Source organism: Lepisma saccharinum, chromosome 26, assembly GCF_977018435.1.
Source record: "Lepisma saccharinum chromosome 26, izLepSacc3.1, whole genome shotgun sequence".
In the NCBI taxonomy this organism is placed as follows: Eukaryota; Metazoa; Arthropoda; class Insecta; order Zygentoma; family Lepismatidae; genus Lepisma; species Lepisma saccharinum.
In genome coordinates this window covers 8,559,142-8,581,323 of record NC_139254.1, presented here as the reverse complement: position 1 = coordinate 8,581,323, position 22,182 = coordinate 8,559,142, and the positions used below count along the sequence as shown (strand labels likewise).

Below are 22,182 nucleotides of genomic sequence, written 5' to 3'. Positions count from 1 at the left end.
GGTTTAAAGTGAGACGTCATTTGCGGCAGCGTATCCCATACTACAAATTTGCCATTGTTTTACCTTACGTAATGAATCCTGTAACAACGCTGGATTTTCGTGTGGATTATTTTACTTCTATGAGTTTGCAATGCTTTCTGCATGCAGGTGGTTTTGTTTACAGAAGGTGTCAGGGTTTGTGATTTGAACTATAAATGTGTCTTCATGGCATGGAACTTTTGGCAAATCGCGGAGATGAGAGTGAGTGAAGATGTGACTAAATTGATGAAGAGATACTCGCACCCAATCCGGGATTCGAACCCGGGACCCCCACACAGAAAACTAAATGCATCATATCGATTGATGCACTAAAGTGTATTTTGTAGCTTCTTCAAAGAATCAGATTTACATTTGATGCATTTTGGTGCATTTTTGTATGTCGTGAAAGAAACACCAAAGTGCATAATTTGATTCAAGTGAGGATTTCTTTCAGTCGAGATGCACTTTAATGCATCAGTTGATGTTCGTTGATGTACCTTCCTGCATCTTTTTGGATGATGCACTTAAACGTTTGGTCTGAGCTAATGACTTTATGTAGCTCGGACGAAACGTTTAAATGCATTATCAAAAAATATGCATTCTTGTGCATCAAAACGCATCAGCTGATGCATTAAAGTGCATCTCGACTGAAATAAATCCTCACTTGAATCAAATGATGCACTTTGGTGTTTCTTTCACGACATACAAAAATGTAAGAGGTGACCTTCTGTTAAGGCGCCCAAAGGTCAACTTCACTTCCATGTAGTACACCCCGACAATTACGTAGGCCAACGAGGGTCTGGCGTCTCAACCCACGTCCAGTATAATCCTCCGTAGAGCTGTTTTGTCCTGTGTCTGTCCTTGTGTACCGAGTGTCTCTGTGCAGCCTCAGCGATTAATACACACGGAACACAAAACGTGCCAACTGACACATGAATCGCTCACTGTAGAAAGGCAACATGTCCACACTTCACAATTTTTCAGGAGAGGCAAAAAAACTGCATAAAACTATCTTTATGATATTTCCATCATGACATGTATTTTTCCTTTCTTAATAGAAGTATACGTGATGAAAATACGAATGCAAAATTTGTGTATGACGTAAGGGGATAGAGGGGGAGTTTGTTTTGTGTTTTGGACATGTTTCCTTTCTGCAGTAAATTGAGTGTTCAAACGAATTTTGGATTGAATTGATTAAAGAAAAACGCAATGAAATTTATAAACTTACTTTATTGTAAGAAAAATTATTTCTTAAACATTCCTCAATAATATTTGACGTTGTGGAACTACAAATTACTCAGTCATCTTTGTCTTCAGCATGTGTTTCCGTCTTGATAGGCCATGATGTTATTGAACTCCAAAACAGCATCTTGTCTTCAGTTATAACACCATTAAGCCTTGTTTCCATGATTATGAAAAACTAAATATGCTGACCAAGGCAGTAATTTATTTTATTAGAAACATAAACTAAAACGTAACGTTTCAACCTTCTAGCAAGGTCTTCATCAGACTCTGAACTTTTGGACTTTTGTACTTGATACAGAGTGTGATGAAGACCTTGCTAGAAGGTTGAAACGTTACGTTTTAGTTTGTTTTTAATAAAATAAATTACTGCCTTGGTCAGCATATTTAGTTTTTCTTGTCTTCAGGTATGTAGACCAACGTTTTTGTGATGTCATCCATTTTGTTGTTGTTTATGGGCAGTACAGAGTTATAGGCTTGTATGGAAGGCAGTTCAAATTGTTCAGCAGACTTCCTCAGCCGAAAAGTGTCCACCATGAAGCCACCAATATTCATGTTACACTTAACACTATGCAGAGTTTGAAATGAGAAGGTCATCTCACGGTATTTTGAAATACTGAAAGTCTTTTCCAGGTGTTAGGGACATTTTTACCATAAGTCATCGCTCAGACAGGTTTTGTTTGTAAAATTCAGGCCACCAGGAACTGTAGTCATTTGACGCTGGTGTTCTAGCCGATACGCTTTGCCATTTCCAATTGACGTGCTCTTTCCCTGAAACTTTTGCTTTTTAATTACATTCCTTCTGTACATATCTAAGTTCAAGACTCCTTTTCTTAACTCCTTTTCCTTCGTCAGCAGAGGTGCTCATTTTCTGAAATCACAATATGATTCACAATCAACAAGAGAAAACACTGCAATAAACGTCCACACCGAGGGTTTGAGCTGTACTGTCAAAGAACAGAGCGTAGTTCGTAAACTTGCCACCTTAGCGCCACTACGAAATCCCATTTACTGCAGACAGGAAACTAGCCTGGGACAAGTTCCCCTTCTGCAGTAAACGGGAAATTAAAGGCGTTGCCATGTCCATTGTTATCGAGCGGACAGGTGTCATTTCTGCGGTAAACGATCCATTTACCATTATCGTCACACAAAAGGAAATGTGTAAATATTGGACTAGTTGCCTTTCTGCAGTGAGCGATTTACATATGTTCACTCCAATAACACATCAACGTGTGTGAACTACAAATAATGCACTTTCTGGTGTGTCAAAATACACGCAGAAATGCATAAAAATGTACTTTTATGAGCTGGTGTTCCACTAAAAATGCATCAGTTGTGAAGATCAGACAAGATGATTTCGAAGATGCCAAATTACACATCAAAAGTCAAAAGTGAAATTTTGTTATGTTTGAAATGATCTTGTCAGATGTTCACAACTGATGCATTTTTAGTTGAACACCAGCTAATAAAAGTGCTTTTTATGCATTTCTGCGTGTATTTTGACACCAAAAAATGCATAATTTATAGTTCACACACGTTAATGTGTTATTGGAATGAACATATGTACAGTTGACACGTTTTGCGTTGTGTGTGTAGGTAAGGATGTTTTAGTGCTCAGAAACAGTATAGTTTTATCCAGGCCCGTACCCAGGGGTCATGGCCCCCACTTGAACCATAAAATATTTAAATGTGAAAATAAAAGTCCACGAAAATAACATCTTAATTTTTCAAATTTGTAAATTTTGTTCTTGCACAATTGAATGTGTTTGTTGTGTAGAGAGGAAGGCTAACAGAAGTCTGCAATGCGCAATATTGGGTAGTTTTAGTTTTGTAACATCGAAGCAAGGCTACCAGACGTCCGATTTGCCGATTTAGTCACAACAGTCCATTGCTTTTAATCCTTGTCTCGACTATCTTCGAACGGCAGTCGTGATGCGATAATGTCTCATTATTATATTTTCGTTAACTCAGATTTAGACATGTAATAATAATTGCTAATACGTAGGGAGACAAATTTATGGTAAATAAAAACTGAGGAGAGCGGTAAATAAAACGTTAGATCAGCGGTATATACCAGCGGTGGGAAAAATATGGCACACACTTTTCATTATTAGAGGAAACAACATACAAAAGAGCTATAAATTGATAAACTACTTCATTTTTTATATGTTGTACACATACACAAGTACTTAGCTGTCCAACCAAAAAGAAAACATCAACACAAATCACTTCATTTCTAAATTGCATATCTCAAGTGATTTATTCATTGTATGTATTTAAAGGATATCCTTGCTGTTCAACAAATAAAATAATCCACTGCTCATACTCAAACACATGTTGAAAATCACATGATGATAAACAAAATTCATTCATGACTGAACACAAATGACACCATTGTTTCCCTTGATGTGCGGGAACAGACTTATCTTATCGCTGCTACAGCTAGCAAGTTCAATGAAACTGGAAGTTGAGTTCGGGGGAAGAAAGGAATGCAGCTTGACAGGGAGCGAAGTTTTCGAACTGAGATTATGTGCATGGGAAATCCCAATTTGCAGCGTCTTCCTGATCTGATCGAAGATAAAACGTTCTTCAGCTGCAAGTGGTAGGAAACTTTAGGCAAACGTTTCGTTACAAATCGACAGTTTGCGCGTACAACCTCGATTGCCGGTTTTTGCATGTTTTCTACTTAATTTGATGATATTTCACGGTTATTTCGCGATAAAGCGTTCATTTCTTGGAAAAGCACACATTTCGCATTACTTCGCGAATAAAACTCATGCATATTTAATCATTGGGGGTGTAGGTAACTGCAGAATGTTCAAATTTGCATTTTTTTTCACATTTCGCGATTTCGCGCATCGCGAAAATTCAATGTCCCTACTAATACGTATCATTTAATTTATAAATATTTTATTTTCTAAACATAGAATTATCATGACTTTTCAATGTCACTGGTATAAGAAAATAAAAGGAAATTTCAAAACATTGTTAATTTGCGAACACATACAGTAGACTCGCGATTAACCGAGTCCTGATTAACCGAGGCTCCGGGTTAACCGAGGGAGTGGTTGGAAAACATCGCGCTTCATAACGCACCGCCTGTTTGTTTATGGAGTCAAGTCACCGTCCGCGCTGCCCGTGGTCGTTACATTGTCGGTGTATCCGATTGTTACGGTGGTGTTTAAATCTGTATAGGCCTATTCTAAAAATAAACTACCGGTGGAGGCTTCTTCGGGTGTTGATTTCCAGATTGGATGAAGGGATGGGCGTAACGAAAGCTCTGAAAAAAAAAAAAAACTGTGAAAGATGTTTCATATTGGATTGCGACGGCGTGGGATGAAGTTAAGGACTCAACACTTCAAAGATCATGGAGAAAGCTGTTTCGCTTGGAGAAATCCAACGAAACTTTGCAGAGATCGGACAATGAAAATGTCTCTCAACTCGTCCATCTAGCTAATGAGAGCTACCACTGGAAACGCCAATCGAAAATGAAGACGTCCTCGAGTGGTGTAACCAAGATCAACAAATGGATCTGACTGACGACGCTATTGTTGATATGGTCATCAATCCTGAAGAAAATTACGAGGAGCACGACACCGAAAATATCACATTCTGAGGGACTGAAGGCGATCGAAGCTGCTATAGTCTACATTGAATAGCAAGAAGAGTCTACGCCGCTTGATCTACTCTTGCTACAGCGTTGGCGTTACATAGCAGCGTCGAAGAGAGGAAGGAGGTTAGTCCAAAAAACTATGAAAGACTTTTTGAAAAAGTAGTCTTCTCATTTATGTTGTACTAGTAATAAATAATTACTATACAGTTTTAAGTGTTGTTTCGTCATTTACGACCTATTAGCACATTATCTCCGTATTATCAGAGTCCTTCCATATCCGAGGTAGTCTCTGTCCCAATTAGCTCGGATAATCGCGAGTCTACTGTAACTATTTTGTAATCTCTTTCTCTCCTTCCCCTCTCTTTTTCTCTCCTTCCCCTCTCTCTTTCTCTCCTTTCCCTTTTTTTCTACCTTCCCCTCCCTCTTTCTTTCCTTCCCCTCTCTCCTCCCCCTCTCTCTTTCTCTCCTTCCTCCTCTCTCTCCCGCTCTCTTTCTCTGCTTCCCCCATCTCTCCCATCTCTCTCTTTCTCTTCTTCCCCCATCTCTCCTATCTCTCTCTCTCTCTCTCCCCCATCTCTCTCTCTCTCTGTATATATATAAACATATATTCGGTTCTGGCTCCTCACTCAAAACAATCCCTGGTACGGGCCTGCTGATGTGCCCCAATGGAAAAAAATAGACGAAAAGGTCTAAATATGGGCCCCCCCTTTTTATGTTATAATTTTTGGAGGAAAAAATAATATATCAAGCACCTGCCTTTAAAATGCATATCTATGAAATATATACTTAAATGTAATAGCACGCTAAAGTATAGAAGGTCTCCATTTTTCTTTTAAAAAAAAGCAATTTCCAAAAAAATGATAAAATGATGTATTTCAAAATTGTGGTCTAAATATGGGCTACTAGTGGCAATATCACAAAAAGCAACCAAAATTTTAAAAAAAAGTCTTTTATCGCTAAAACATAATAAATTTCATATTTATGAATAATCTGTTGTTTTGAAAATCACGGGGAATGGGAAAAATCGAAATTAAGAAAAAACATCCAAATATTTGTTGAAAATGTGATCTCAGCATTACACCTCATGTCATAGCCCATATTTAGATCATCACGCTATTTTTCTTCTTAAATTTATTTTCGCTCTCTGTGGTACATATTTCACAAACAAATCATGGCATTATAAAAGTCCACATTTGCTTTATGTACCGCTAATATCGTAACCTATACAAAACAGATGAGAATTCAGAAAACGCTGAGTTAAAACATACCTGCAAAAAGTTTTCGGAGGTCGCAATTCTATAACAGCGTCCAAGGCCGAAACTAACCACCACTTTCTCTTGCGAATTGGCGCCGCAACCTTTGTCCTTGCCAGATAATCAGTTCCCATAGCCTCTGCCAGGCTGGAGCACCCGAGAGCGCTGATAACTCCAAAACCCATATTTAAACGTTCGCCCATATTTAGACCTTCTCCTCTATTGCTTAATTAACATTAATCGTTATACAAATTTAAACAAAATAAAGTACAGGTTCACGAAATCATCCTTCACCATTTTGGTACGTATTGATTTCTGTTACCATGGATACATTAATTAGTTTTCTTTCTTTTAATACAATTTCTCTTTTATACAGTGTGATAAGGAAAATATATCAAATACATATATAACAGTAATATATAAGTTAAGACAACATAAATAACATTCACAATGAACATTACAGTTCCAGAATTGGGACAGTCTCGCGCCTAGTATCAAAATCAATCGTCTAAGTAAATGCAGCAAATCCGGTAGGAAAAGTAGTCTTGTGTGATTCAGCCTTTACTCTCTCTTCCAGGACATGTTCGGCTACGCCCTGAGGCACCCGAAGACCCCCGCCAGCAACGGGATCCAGAACGATTCCGGCCTCACGCCCCTGACGCTCGCCTGCAAGCTGGGCCGAGCAGAGGTCTTCCGAGAGATGTTGGAGCTGAGCGCCAGAGAGTTCTGGAGGTACAGCAACATCACCTGCTCTGCCTACCCGCTCAACGCTCTGGACACCATACTCCCCGACGGACGCACCAGTAAGTCTCGGCCAATCAGGTCGCGTTACGTCATTCCACGTAGGCACTCTGTCCCGAGAACCTGTGGAGCAAAGCCGCGCATAACGGCATTGAAGGGGAGAAAGCGAGTGCAAACGTTTGGTAGCTTCAGTCGCGTTTTCCCCTCCATGCAAATCCTTTCCCTCTCACGCGTTCATTGATTGAGCCCTCTCAAGACAGAGTGTAGAACTGTATTTTTAATCCAAACCAAGTGTCTCTCTTATATTAATAATAAAATATCAACAACAAAGTTTATAATTAATAGATTAATGTGTTTATGAATAATAACACTTGGCAATATGTGAAATTGCGGCACAGTGTTTGAGAGCTAATTTAGGGCAATTTCATGCTGCTGAATAATGATATAATAATATATTTCCTGAATTGGCTCTAATTTATGAAATAAATGCAACTAAACCAAAATGGCGGAAACATAAGACATACATATAAATGAACTTCCAAGTACAATTTAATATTTCTTTTTGTGATTACAATCTTTGTACCATTAAGAAACTTATTTATGTATTTGTAAATTGTTGCTAGGCCTGTACAAGGTTGATTGTATTCGTAATATGACAATGGAAGATGCAATTCACTCTTGACTATTCGGTTTCCACCACATATGCAGCTATTACATGGCTGTTGATTTTAGTCCCCATGGTAACGCAAAATTCTTTATTTTATGTTACTAATTTTCACTAAGCACTGTATACATTACGTATAATTGAGAATTTTGAACAATTTCAGCCCATTATCAAATTTTGATATTACCGAGAAAAGCGTGGAGTAATTTTACCTCCTACATTTTCCATGGTGTGTTTATTTTTATAACTGGAGTCAATTCAAATGAACCAATCATACAATTGGCAATGACAGCTGTTTTGTGTGCTGAAACTGTTATTAAACTTTATGCCACAAAATAAAATCTTTTTTTGGTTCCGTAATTAAAATTTGGCCAATTAATAATTAGTTATTATTACATGAACAGGAAAAAGCATGTATTATCGGACGAGAGTCGATTGCACCGCTAGCATAACATGTCAATCAAATGACTGGGCGAATTGCACCCGACTTCCTCGTGTACAAACAAGCGAGTTGCACCTGCTCCTTCCAGATACTTGATGCCATAGCCAGTGTCCGCCTCTCTTCTAGTCAAACAGACGTTTGCATGTGCTGTGGTAACGTGTGTTGTCTGAAGGTACGTAACTAACTTTGTTAGTATCGAATGTCTTATCGTTTGTTTGAAGTTTCTTAGTAATAATGATGAGATGATTCATGACGAGCGAAAATGGTTTACGGTAGTCATAAATATTACAGGCAGCATGAAACGCAAGAAGGACTTAAATGGAGATGCGTAAAAAGAAATTGCTTAGCAAGGATTTATACGGACGGAAATGCCACAGTTATTGTAAAATGTGATGTGAACCATAATCATGGCCTCCGATGAGAACTTGAAAAGACAAGCCACCTCGAATAGTGTTAAAAGTAAAGCTCTCGACGAATTGAACGAACGGCCACAAAAACTAATTAGAAGGGAAATAAGTGATGCACCTTCAGGTTTTACAGACGAATTCGGTGTAAAAGATATGGAATATATAAGAAAAAAATTGAGTCGAACACGGCGTGCAGTGTTACAACCTCTTCCCCAAAACTCAAAAGAAGTGCATTCTGCTCTAACTTCATTGGATATTTAAACAAACCCTGGAGAAGCAATGCTGCAAATTAATAACAAAGAAAAGGGTATTGTTTGTTTTTCAAGTGCCTCTAATCTACAATTTTTGTGTAAAAATGATAAGATATTTATCGATGGAAATTTCAAACATTGTCCAATTCGAATTTCAGTGCACATAATCCAAATATTTATGCTTTTATTGAAGTGATTAAGCAGACCCAGGTTGATGTATATGCTTTAAAAAATAGTGCAGATGTTACAAAGAAACAGAATGAAACAGAGAATGGAAAATATGAAAAAAATGAAGCAGAAATATAAGAACAAAAAACTAACACGATTTGATTTCTTAAAGGCTATTTCCTACTACAGTTCAAAGAAGGATAAGAAGAAAAAAAATTGAAACAAAGAGGTAAAATTAGACAAAGGAAATCCATCCGCAAATTTTTAAACACTCCATGAGCTTTTAGCCATGACAGTTCTAAGCCTGTGAAAAGTGTAAAGGGAAAATTAGCGGAGAAAGGGTTTAGCGGTGCAACTGACCCTTTGGTTCGAAGAGTTTAGCGGTGCATCTCGCCCATTTAGGTATTCTCGGGGTGCAACTAACCGTCACCCGTATTATCCATTATCTAGCTTATGTCTAGTTACAATCATTAAAATTTGTTTTAAAAAACGGCTGTCCTACTAAATAAATTAATGCAAAAATTGTTCTAATGCAGTGTGGCCTTTAATTGCCATATACGGGTTATCTTGCAACTGGTTATTAATGAAGACAATGGTAGGTAGATGGACAGAGTATTGGGAGAGACACAGAAGGGGGGGGGAATAGAAGCAGGGAAGATAATGAGAAATAGTAATTGGACACACACACTTACTCACATTGAGAGACGTGGAAAGAAGGAGAAAAGGAACAGTGGGGAGACAAAGAAAAGGAAGAATGTAAACAAAGAAATGGAATAATGTATACAAAGAAAAGGAGGAATGTAAACAAAGAAAAGGAAAAATGTAAAGAAAGAGCGGAGGATTTGATAGACTGATTCTGAATTGGTGTTTTAAGTCCACTTTATGCACAGAAAGGCTAGTCGGGAATGGACCTACAGTTTAAAGTGAAATCCGAACCACTATGTGCCTCCACCGGGAATTGAATCCGGGACCCTTTGATTAAAAGACGACCAAGCTCTTGCCACTGCGCATTCGGGGAGGCCGCTAGTAGTCCAGCTACAGAGCCGTAGCTAGAGATTTCTGCGCCCGGGGCGAGAATGAATTTCGGCGCCCCCTACACTCGCCTTGTCAAACTTCTACCATTGTTTTCTTTAAGGGACGGTAGAAGCATTTGTTGTTGTGCCTCACTTAAATAATGTCGTTCATTCAAATTGACGTTTCATTTATGCTAATAATTGTAGCAATTACAACTACCGAGTTGTTTGTACGTATACACGTATTCTTCTGAATGAAGGATCATTATTGACTTCTCGGTGTTTCAGTCTTGTTGCCTTTCGAGCAGCAAAGTCATTAATAACTTCATGGAACACAAGTGATTGAACTCTGTACTTCTCAACAGACAAAATAGCCAGGTTAGTCAGCTTTTCTTGACTCAAGGAAGAACACAAGTAATTCTATATAAGCTTTCGCTTACTAAAACTCCTTTCACAAGATGCAACAGACGAAGGTAGAGTTAACAATAGTTTCAATGCAGTGACAAAATTAGGGTACAACTCCATACGTGATACTTTACGAATTAATGAGAGAGCAGCAAGTGGTGGCAATTCCGACAAGCATTCCAAGTGAAAGTCTTTTAAATATGCTTGCGCATGATGGTTAAAAAAACAATAGCTCATGAAGTAACTCACTTCCGTTGATATTCTCGGGGTGTAATAAAGCCAGATCAAAGACTCCCTTTCTCAACGTTTCTTCTGACATAACTGCCATATTGCTTGGAATAATTACGGAAAAATCCTCCAAAACTCCTTTCATTAGCTTGAATAGATCGCCTATTTGTGACAAAATTTAATCCAATGCATAAAACAAGCTCTTCCTAAATTTTTGTTCTTCAGTTATGGCTACACTTTCATCTTCTGCAACTTCATCGAAAAAGTTGGTTTTCTTTTGGGGACGCTGTTCTCTACTTGGAATGTTCATATCATCACAGATCCGTTTGCTTTTCTCAAAAGCGTTCGTCACAATTGTTTCCCGATTGGCAGACAGAATGCTTTGCATTCCCTGTAAGTGACACACCTTTATATCTACTGTACCAGATTTGTCTTGTAGCTGCAGATTACCGTCGTTAATAGCTCGAGGGATATCAGCCCAGCAGAATAAGAACACAAGAAAGTTAAACTTCTTAAGGCTGTGTAGCAAGCATTTGGCACCGTGTACTGTTTCTGGTGACTCTTTTGAGAGCTCACATAATTCCTCCAAAGCTGCACAGACATCCGAAATTGGGTACTTAGAGATTGTACTGCGTTTGCTTTGAAGACCACCTAGTTGTCGATTGACTCTTCACAGTCGTGTAGTTTCAATTTCCGGCGCTGAAGAATCTTCGTTAGCGTCTGTGGATTCAACATTTCTCTTGAAAAACTTAGATAAAATCGTTGCACTTCTAATGTCCTCTTTCTCTCTTATCTTCTTTCTTTACCTGTTTCGAGCCCCAGAAAGTTTCTTGGAAGACATCACCTATAATAATTACACAATTTCGGATACACACAGCTTCATCAAAAGCACGTTGACTATACAATAGTCCTCGCAAGGTGAGTGTATAGTTCGTAGTAGCTACATCTAAACTAGAATAGCATGAGTGCTTTTGTGAAGTTATGAGAGTGTCAATTCTGATTCCCTTTTTCCCCGGTCGCTGCCTTTGTTTCGCAAATTTTGTTTATCGTAATGCTCTGAATGGGTCATTGTCGCATATGAGAACGCAGCCACTGCTGACAAAGATCAAAGACGTCCGAGTATTGTTGTGTCTCTATGCCAAGCAGCATAGATTTTTATTTATTATTGTTGTTCTAAGTGACGTGTACTCTCGTCCTGTACACCTTTTAGCTATTTGAAAGCTGCCTGGAAAGATCATTGAAAGAGCCAAAAACCATCACGACGTATTCTTTTAAATAAAATAGCTTTTTTGAAGAGAGATTAGCAAAATTTAGTACAGTTGTTACGACATTCAGACTGCAGTTTACGCCAATAGTATTTTTACTACTGCATACACTATTGGAACTATTCACTAAGAAGTTGTAAAACACATCCTCACTAACAAACAAATAATATATATATATATATATATATATATATATATATATATATTGTAGCGTGACGTCGGGTAAGGTACGGGATCGAGTCACGCCGGGACGTAGCTCAGATAAATACAATAGGTCTTAAGTTTGACTTGGCTAACCACCTCTACCCTTAAGGAGGCTGATGAAGGATTGTTGGGAGCCTGTGTTGTTGAACGCTACTCACCCCTTGCTGTTGGTCTGGCCCTGGGCTTCTGGCGTCGGCGACGGTGACAGGTGTCCGCTGGAGAGATCGAAGATGACGATAAGAGACGGCAGGCAATTCGGCGACTTGTTTTATTCTTGCAGATTCTTCGGTTGGCTTAATCCGGACCGCTTATGGACTTCTCGCTTGTTGCCGCCTCGTAGTGTCGCGATCTCTCAGCAGGCCGTCGTCCTCTTCTCGTCGATCAGTTTGGTGGTGATATTGGAGCGAAGTGAGAGATCGATTTACTGTCTCCAGCGGTTTTATACATTGGATTTGAGTCATAGGTTGGTGGACTTTGCACCTCCACTGTGCACCTGGGGTATCCCTGGATGCAGATGGAAATTTACAGTGGAGGTGCACTCACCGCTGGCGAGGGCCGTTGCCTTGCTGACCGTGCAGAGCCGAGTGGAAAATTCTTGTTGCTCGGCTCTGCATCCGGTGGAATGTGGGGTGAATGAGCGTTCAACTTGCGAGCTTCAGAGCGATGTTTGAGGCAAATTAATGTTTCGACTTTTATGCTCCCAATTCCTTCATCATTCCCCTGGCCAAGATGTATCCACTGTGAGTGGTTACGAAGCAGAGTAGAGATGGTTATGGAGAGTATATTTTGAAATAATAATTGAAAGTACATTGAGTAAAGAAAAATAAAAACCCTGTATATAATAATGTGGAAAAATAAAAAAAAATAAAAAAGTTGGAGCTGTCGGCATAGCTGTACTGCACGGGTCTGGCTGCATGTTCAGCTGGAATGCTGACTACTGGTGGTATGCTGAGCTGCAGGCTGCCTGTGGTCTGCTGGCTACATGTTTATGTGCTTGCTGCAGGATGGCGGCATGGTGTCTGGCTGGCTGCATGATGTCTGCATCGTGTGCTGCAATAAGATATCTGCTAGCTGGCCGGCTGCATGATGTCTGCTGCAATAGGAAGGCTCCTGGCTGGCTGGCTGCATGATGTCTGCATCGTGTGCTGCAATAAGATATCTGCTGGCTGGCCGGCTGCATGATGTCTGCTGCAATAGGAAGGCTCCAGGCTGGCTGGCTGCATGATGTCTGCATCATGATGTCTGCTGCAATAGGAGGTCTCCTGGCTGGCTGGCTACATGATGTCTGCATCAGGATGTCTGCAATAGAATATGTGCTGGCTGGCTGGCTGTATGATGTCTGCAATAGAATATGAGCAGGGTGCCTGGCTGTATGATGTCTGCTGCAATGGGAAGGCTCCTGACTGGCTGGCTGCATGATGTCTGCATGGTGTCTGGCTGGCTGCAATAGGATGCCTGCTGGCTGGCTGGCTGCATGATGTCTGCATGATGAGCCGCATGAGGACTGCATGATGTCTGCAATAAGATGTCAGCTGGTTGGCTGGTTGCATGGTGTCTGCATGATGTCCACTGGCCGACTGGCGGGCTGCATGATGAGCTGAAATAAGATATCTGCTGGCTGGCTGGCGGCATGATGTCTGCAAGAGATGGCTGCTGGCTGGCTGCTTGTACAGCTGCTCCAGGATGACTGCTGCGCCATGATAATTCCTCGCTGACCGACTGCTGGGTGACTGGCTCTATGCGGAACTGCCGAAGAGAAGCTTGAGAACGCCGTGAGTGTAGTATGGCCAGATGGTGACGTTGTGCAAGGGGGAGCCGACAAGCGTAGGGAAGGGGAAGTTATAATAAAAGGTGTTCGCCTAAGTGCGGAAGAGTAAAGGTTGGAGTCGAAGGTGACATAAGTGAAATGACAGGGGTGGTTAGACAGTAGCCATCATCGAAGGTGATACGTGTGGGAAGAGGAGGAGCTAAGCGAGTGGGAGTTGTAAGTTGACGACGAGTGGGAGGGGGAGGTGGGGAATGTGCGGGACGTTGAGATATAGCAGCTACGGAAATAGGAGAACTAATAATAGGGACGGAACATGTCTTAGGAGGAGATGGGGTTCGCCGGTGACAACATGAACAGCAAGAAGTGTGACGTTTTAGACGTAAGTACATGTAGGTAATGCAAATACAGAGAAGCAGCAGAGCTATGAAAATTAAGAAGAGATAGGTGGTTGTATGTGCAGGAGATTTTACAAGGTCTTGAGGGGTAAGTGCACGAGCCTTAGAAGTAAAACATAAGAAAAGGGGAATGTGGAGAAGTTTAAATTGGTATATGACACCTAGAGTGAGACATGTGAGCCAGACAAAAATTATAATGATAGGAAAATCCGCATGTCTGTAAAGTGGAGTTATAGGAGGGATGTCAAGAACTTTATATTGGGAGAGGTTAAGGTGAGGGATATGAAATGTCCATTGTTTATGATAAAGAGCCGTTGCATTCACAAGGGGGGAAATCTTATAATGGGTGTCGAGTAGAAAATTGGGATTGTTGGTCCAGGCAGCAGGAAGGATATGAATTGTTCGGTGGATTGTTGAATGATCGAAACCACAAGGAAAGATAGCATGAATTTTGATATCGGGGGTGATAAGTACATCTGTACGGCAAGCCACGTGTAACAATACTGCACCGGGTTCGTGAAAAGTGGTAAGATTATAATGTAAAGTGGAGCCATTAGCATAAAAAAAGGTGATGGTAGGAGGAGGATTAATTATTGCATAAACATTCAAATCTAATTTGACCACATCAGTGAGGTGGGATTCGTGACATGTGTAGGTACACCCATTCATCGTATCAGCCACGGTTGTTGCTTGAATCAATTTGGAAAAACAGAAATTGAGCCCATCGTGTCTTCCTGTGTGAGAAGGCAGAAGGCACAATTTCCGTGTATGGACCTGACAATTTTCAAGGTCTGTACCGCTAATAGTGACAACATTATGAGAATCATCAATGGCGATATACGATGGATTATGCGACACTACGCATGTTAAATTTTGATATGAAAAGGGGACAGGGATTGCTAAATAAAGTTTATATTTCTTCTGAGCGGAAGTGATAGGCACCTTCAACTCAATATTGACAGCATCAGCAGAAATTCTGCATTGGGACAGTGGTATCTGATAATACATGTCAATAAGGGTGAGAGGAATCGCTATATCAAATCCAGTAGGAAGAATATTTTTTTGAATCTTTTTCAAGTCTCGGTGCAGTGTTGTTTTAGATACTACATGTTCAGAGAGAAAATGATGTTTACAATTGTTAATGGTATTCTCATATTCAAAAAGGGTGAAAATTTGGCTAAGCTGTAAGGTTAGGGTCATAAATTCGATGAGATATGCCTGTGCTTGATGCGCATCTTTGATTGTTAAATTTTTGAGTTTATTAATTAATGCTGCCTGATTTCTAGCCAAACTATCAGAGTGGTTAGCATATTCAGTAAAAACATCCTCAATCTGATGTTGGAAAGAGTGAATTTCACCAGTTAAATTTTGATAGAAAATATGATTAGCTTGCAGTTGTAGTTTAATGTTAGATATCGTTTGTTTTACTTCATGAGCATTTTGGAATAAGGGTTCTAGTTGCTTAGTAGTGGCAAAATCACAGCAATAGTTAGCAATGCTACTTATAAAGCCAAGGAGTGCACGTTTTTGTCTAACTACGGAAGTGTTGGGAGTGGGTCTTGTGAAGAGGGAAAGGTGTGAAAAAAGGTGTGAATGAAAATTTTGGAGTTGGACCGCAAGTTTACATTGGTTGGAATCTTCGTCGCCTTTGTTGCACATGGCATTATGTAGTGTTGATGGGAAGTGCTGGGGTTTAGGCATTTCTAATTTCACATTATAGTAGATGGGGATGGTATAATGATAAGGGATGGTTCCTGGTAGTTCTTTCAGATAAATTCCCGAGATGATTTTCACATGTTCAGTCGCCGTGGTGACCGAAAAAATGAGGGAAAAAAGGGAAAGTAGTAACATTACTGCCATTGTCGGTAGTGAACCCTGAAAGGGACAAAGATACAAATTTAAAACTGAGTTTGCATAAAAAAAAATATGTATTAAGCATGAGATTTGTGATGAAAAAAATGTTTTCCGAGTTAGCTACTCAAATAAAAAGGTAAAAGAGCACTAATGATAAATTTGAAAAGAGAAGGAATAACAAGCTGTAATGCAAGAGATTCTCGAGACTGAATAGTTTATAATATAAACTTCTGCATTTTTATTTGTTTGTATTTTATTACCATTTGTTTACGTTTTGCGCGCCGCGATGTATTTGCTGGAGCCGAGGCGATTGCTACATCGTCAGCTGTGCGAGATTCGTCTACGGGAAGGTCGCGCATGCGCAGATACTTGTGCGAGTTTTTTTTTTTTTGACCATCTGCTTGCTGCAGACAGAAAAAAAAATCGCGTTGTCTCAAGCGAGTGAAAATTCACGTACTCAACCAGTAGTCAGATGAGAGACTACGTTCCTGATTGGCAGTTTTTACTTTCTACTTCTTTATTATTATTTTGTGGAATATTAAAAGTTTATTTTAGTCTTCGAACTTGCTTTTAAAGTTAATTCCCGACTCTTTTATGTGTACAGTATTTGAGGAGGAGGGAACAGGAAGAAGAGGGTACTATGTGAATCAAAATGTCGGAACTTCCGTTTTTACATGTGCTCGTTGTTGTGTGCGGCTTGGTGAAAAAATCGCGTTGCGAAGGGAAAAAAATGCGAAATACAAGTATTATATTGACATAAGGGTGCGAAAAGAATATTTATAAAGTGTGAATGGACTGTGCAACGGTGAAAAATTGAATATTTAAGTGACAGACTCGTCCGAGTCAAGGTGCCTTGTTTTCAAACGGTGAATCGTGATAGCATCAGTTTTCAGTTTGCCACGACCATCGGTGTATTCCACCAAATAGGAATTGGCGTCGTTTTGTGAAATTATTTTCCCTCGAAATTTGTAGGAGGAGGAAAATGCCTTGGGTACGTGGGGATGAGGGGGTAGTGTCCAAAATTCCAAAATATACACTAATTGTCCAGGGGAGTAGGTTGTTTGTTGTGTCTTTTTGTCGGCACATTGTTTTTGCTGCTCAAATCGCTTTGCTAAATGTTTGTGTGCTAGTTCTCGAGCGGCTTGGAGTTGTTCTATTCTCTGTTCATTAGAGTGGATAGTGGTGTTGGGATTAGTAGGGAGAACAGCATCTGCAATTAACCTAGGGTGTTGTCCAAATAGCAAAAAATAGGGGGAGTTGTTCATGCCAAGATGTGTACTTACATTGTGGGCATGGGTCGCGCTAGCCAAAAGTTCATGCCATTTACCTTGTTTTTGTACCACATAAGTTTTCATGATGGATTTCAAGTAGTGAAAAGATGATTCGACTACACCATTTCTGAAGTGGGCAGCGGTATCAACAAATTTTAATGTGACACCAGTAATTTTGGATAATTCCTGTATTAATTTGCTACAGTTCGGGGAGCTCCTGTCAAGCATAATCGTCTCTGGAAGACCAAAAATGAGAAAAACATGCGAGACAAGGGCGTTAGCTATTGAGTTGGCATCATGGTTGGGGAGGGTTGTAGTTATGGCAAATCTGGTACAATTGTCAACAACGGATAGAAAGTATTTGTGTCCTGTGTCAGAGGTTGAAGTCAGTGGTCCACACACGTCAATATGTATTTGGCTAAAGGGATGACTAGCGGGTGGGCTCGTTTGCAGTGTATGTTGTATGGCTCCGTGAGCTCTTTTTGCTACTTGACATTCAGTGCATTTGCGTACTGCAGCGTACACATATTTCTTTAGATTAGACCAATAGTAGCGTAAAGAGAGATGGGAGTATGTTTTAGCAGCACCTTGATGTGCGGCCATCATTTTGTTACAGTGAATTAATTGAAACACTTCTTTTCTGAGTTTTTGGGGAATACATAACTGTCTTCTATAGCCTGGTGAAAATTTAGTGTTCCTATAAAGGATTCCATTGTCAAGAACAAATGAGTAGGCTGTTTTCTCTAATTTGTGATCAGCATCTGGGTGGTTTTCATGAATTTTGATTAATGCTTGTAAGTATGGGTCCTCTCTTTGTGCCGTACCTATGTCAAAGTCATCAGATTGTAACATGAAGACTTGATTTAGTATGTCCTCCTCGTCTGTGTCAAGGGAAGTGTCTTGTGCTGTGTCGTTGGGCAAGGAAGGGGCTGGGTCTACAGGATTCCTCGATAATGCATCAGCAATACCATTCTGTGATGATGGGATATGGTGGATTTGGAAGTCGAACTCTTGGAAGAAGAGGGATCTTCGAGCAAGGACCCCGGACAACTGTTTTGTTGTTCTAAGGTAAGACAATGCATGGTTATCTGTGAAAACTATAAAAGGTGTGTTGATTAAGAAGAATTTGAATGATTTTAGGACATAAAAGGCAGCTGCAATTTCAAGAGAAAAGACATCTGCTTTTTTCTCAGTGTCTGTAAGGTGTCTGCTGCAGAAGGCTATCGGATGTAGTACTCCATCATCATCCTTCTGCATAAGACAACCGCCCATACCCTGGTAGGACGCGTCGATGTATACGCATGAAGTTTGCTTTGGGTCATAAGGTCTAAGAATGGGTGCGGAAATAATTTTATCTTTTAATGCCTCAAAGTTTTTCTGATGCTCTTCATGCCAATGAAAGTTTACTTTCTTTTTGAGTAATTTGAACAAACATTCTGCGGGTTCCGCAAACCCTTGTACATAGCGTCTGATGAAATTGCATATGCCTAGGAAAGATTTCAAATTCTTCTTAGATTTAGGTGGAGGGAATTCTTTGATTGCACGCAGGATGTGATCAGAAATTTGGAATCCCTTTTGCGACACAAGATGGCCTAAGACTGGAATTTCTTCAAAGCAAAATTTACATTTATTTGGCCCTAGTTTCAAATTGGCTGCACGTAATTTAGCAAAGACTTTATGTAAAACTTGTAGCATTGCGTCAACTGAGTTTGTGTAGCAAATTATGTCATCCGTATATGCAGATATCTCGGAACTATCTATGCCAGATAGAGCCATAGACATTACATTGTTCATGACCTGACTACTTGTCTTCAATCCCATTGGCAGTACTTCATACTCGTAATTTCCACAATTACTAATTGCAAATGAGGTCATCTTCTTTGACCTTTCTGTTAATTTTACCTGAAAAAATGCCGATTTAAGGTCAAGGGTTGTGTAATATTTCTTGCCTGCCATGTCTGCTAAAATGTTATCAATGTTAGGTGTTGGGAGAGAAGAGGGCTGAATAATTTTATTCAGCGCCCGAAGGTCAGACACCACACGGAACGAATTGTCTCGCTTGCGCACTAAGAGAACTGGGTGTCGGAATGGACTACCTTCTGACCTGCGAATGATTCCATCTTGTAAGAGCTTGTTAAGCTCAATTTTCATTTGCTCTCTAAGATTCAAAGGGATGGGGTATTGTCTCATATAGGGAGGTTGATTGTCGCCAATGTCAATGTCGTACTCATAAATTGGGGTTGTGGTGAGTTTATCGCCTTTCCAAGCTAAAACATCAGCATAAGCAAATACTAACTTTATGATTTTTTGTTTGTCTGCCTCTGATAAGTCAGGGTTAATACTAATGCAAGATGGGTCAAATTTTTTCTGACTTTCCTTCAGTCTTGTGTTTTCTGTATTGTCTTCTGTGCATGCGTATGTAGTGGTAGTCGTATCAGTGTTGGATGCGTCTGTCATGTCTACTAGAATGTCACATGGGGTTGCTTGGCCAAGTGGGGTGTTGGATTTGAGTGTGACTGCTTTCTCTGCGGGGTTATGAATTAGTAACAGAGGGGCAGAAGTGTTAAGGAGAGCATGGGGTATGAGGATATTGTATGTAAGGAGTGTTTCCTGAGAGGGTGTGAGTAGGATATTGTGGGGGAGGGGGGAGTGATGGAAACTGAAACATATGTTCGGGTTCTAGGTTGTAGGGTTACATTTTCTGGGATTGTTACTAAACTGTGTTGGTTGCTAGTAGGGTGTAGTTTAGAAAAAATTACATCAGGGATGGTGTAGGTGTGTGATTTTGTGGGAAGGTTATAGTTTGGAATATGGCCTAAACGTCTAAGAGTTAACAGGTTAGTACTAAGTGAAATGTCACAATTTTGTGTCTTCAAGAAGTCATTGCCAAGGAGAGGAGGTAATTCTTTGGATTGCACAACTCTAAAAGGGTGGGAGTACCTATATCTTCCTATGTGAAGGGGGAGTATTACAATTTCAGAGATAGGAAGTCTGTTACCAGTGACGCCTTTAATAATGCTGTGCATTTGAATTTTCTTTGCATTGGGTGGAATTAAATGCTGAGGACAAATACTAATCTGGCTTGCGTTGTCAATCATAATTTCTAGTGGGTTATTATTTACATGAGCTTGAATGAAGAATAGGTTGTTTTTTTTCAAGGATAGGAACTGTGTCAAATTTTGTCTTGCGTGTGGATCCGTCCCATCGATTCACACGGTTTTTCAGTTTAAATCGTCCTTGTTTTCATTGTTTGGGTTATAAAAACAGTCCCTGGTAGAGTGATTTGAACGGAAACAGATCTGGCATTGCGAAAACTGTGAATTTTGTCGCCCCCCGGCTGAGTTATTATTTCCACCTCGAGATCTGAAATTACGTCTCATGCCGCGAGTAGAACCTCTGCGATTGCCATTCCTCTGGCCGTAAAAAGTAGGCCGGGTCTGAAATTGATTACTGTTATTTGATTGTATTTGATCTGCCAGGTTCTGGACAGTGTGACACAACGCTTCAACTTTATTTTCTAATGTTAAGGTTTGCAATTGGTTCGTGACTGAATCTAGTTGGTTCGCTGTTGAACCGCCAGATGGCAAAATTGCGTTGCAAGACTGGGAAACGGCCGCGCTGGTAGAACTAGTGGACTGCGTGTGTGGAGCTTGACTGGAGGGGAGGGAAGGAGGGGCTGTGGGCGTGGTTTGGACTTGCCATGAGTTGGTCGGGAGAGCTGGTGTAGCTTGATAAGATTGCTGCGGAAGAAAGTTGTATGGAGCTTGAGAGATCTGCGGGAGGGGGGTAGGGGGGGAATACGTCACAAATGACGAAGCAGGCTGAGGTGTGGGGAAAGGATGCGTGTTGCTGACCTGTGGTTGCGTACAGCTGGGAAACTGAGGGGAGGCTGTTGCGTAAATGGAGTGCATGTACTTAGCGGCATCTATCAGTTTCATCGCTTCACTTTGTTCCTCATTGCGTCTAGCTTGAATCAGCATGTCTTGCCTTTCTTGATTCTGCAGATGTGCAATAAGAGAACTTGTGTCGGTGAACTCTTTGTCTCCTATCGCAGCGATGTGTTTAGATCGAAGTCCCGACACAACATAGGAAAGGATTTGAGGGTTCGTCGCTTGCGGGAAGAATTGAAGGACGAGATTTTTCTTACGAATAACATAATCATGAATGGGCTGGTTAATTTCCTGCTTTGTCTCTAATAAAATTTGGATGGGCATGCTGACTAAGTGACTGCCTTTAAATAATGAAATTAATTCTTTTTTGATTTGCGGAAAGGTGAGGGTGTTGAAGTTTGGCTGCTTCTTGAGATCGTTCAAAAATGTGAGCGCTATGTCTGCGAGGAACAATGGCAACATTTCGCGTTTTTATTTTCCTCCCACGCCAAAGCGCCCGCAATGCTATCGAACTTTTCAAAAAACTGCTCAACTTCTTGAGGGTTTTTTTCCTGTGAAGGGGGCGGGGTATAAACCATGGGGTATATTTACGGACATTATTGACGGGGATGGATTGATGGTGGTAGGGGTGTTAGTTTTAGGTGTACTGGTTTGGGGTTCTGGGTGTTTCTTTTTTCGTTTGGGTGTTTCTAGACCACCTAAAAACTGGGGATAATCGGGATGTTGAGCCTTGGATCTGGTTATTCTGGGGGAAGGAGCGGGGGAATTAATAGCGGAGGCTAAGGAGAGAATCTGGTCAAGAGAACGGTCTAGCTCTTCGTGAAGAATAATTTGGGATTCGTTCATGCGAATTTAGGGAGGGGGAATTTTTATGCACTTATTCACAAGAAATGAAGGATAGTGAGCGGAAGAGAAATTTTACGAGTGGGGAGTTTATAATACGAAGTGTATTATCGAAAAAGAAGAATTTCTAGGGTTGCTACTGTGTGCGGCGGGGATTTTAAATTATGGGGTTTTGAGTGACGTAAAAAAAAATTAAAATTTTCTGCAATTCCACGGAGTGGAGCCGGCTATCTCCACCATGTAGCGT

The 22,182-nt window shown here is 40.4% G+C and overlaps 1 protein-coding gene across 2 annotated transcripts in view; it reads left to right on the top strand.

The window, feature by feature from the left end:
• iav (transient receptor potential cation channel subfamily V iav) overlaps nucleotides 1–22,182 on the top strand; it is a 208,395-nt gene that overhangs the window by 136,100 nt on the left and 50,113 nt on the right. For both annotated transcript variants that reach the window (XM_083112163.1, XM_083112164.1), the window contains exon 7: nucleotides 6,704–6,929. In XM_083112163.1, coding sequence (XP_082968289.1) covers nucleotides 6,704–6,929 — 226 coding nt within the window. The remainder of the gene's footprint in view (nucleotides 1–6,703; nucleotides 6,930–22,182) is intronic.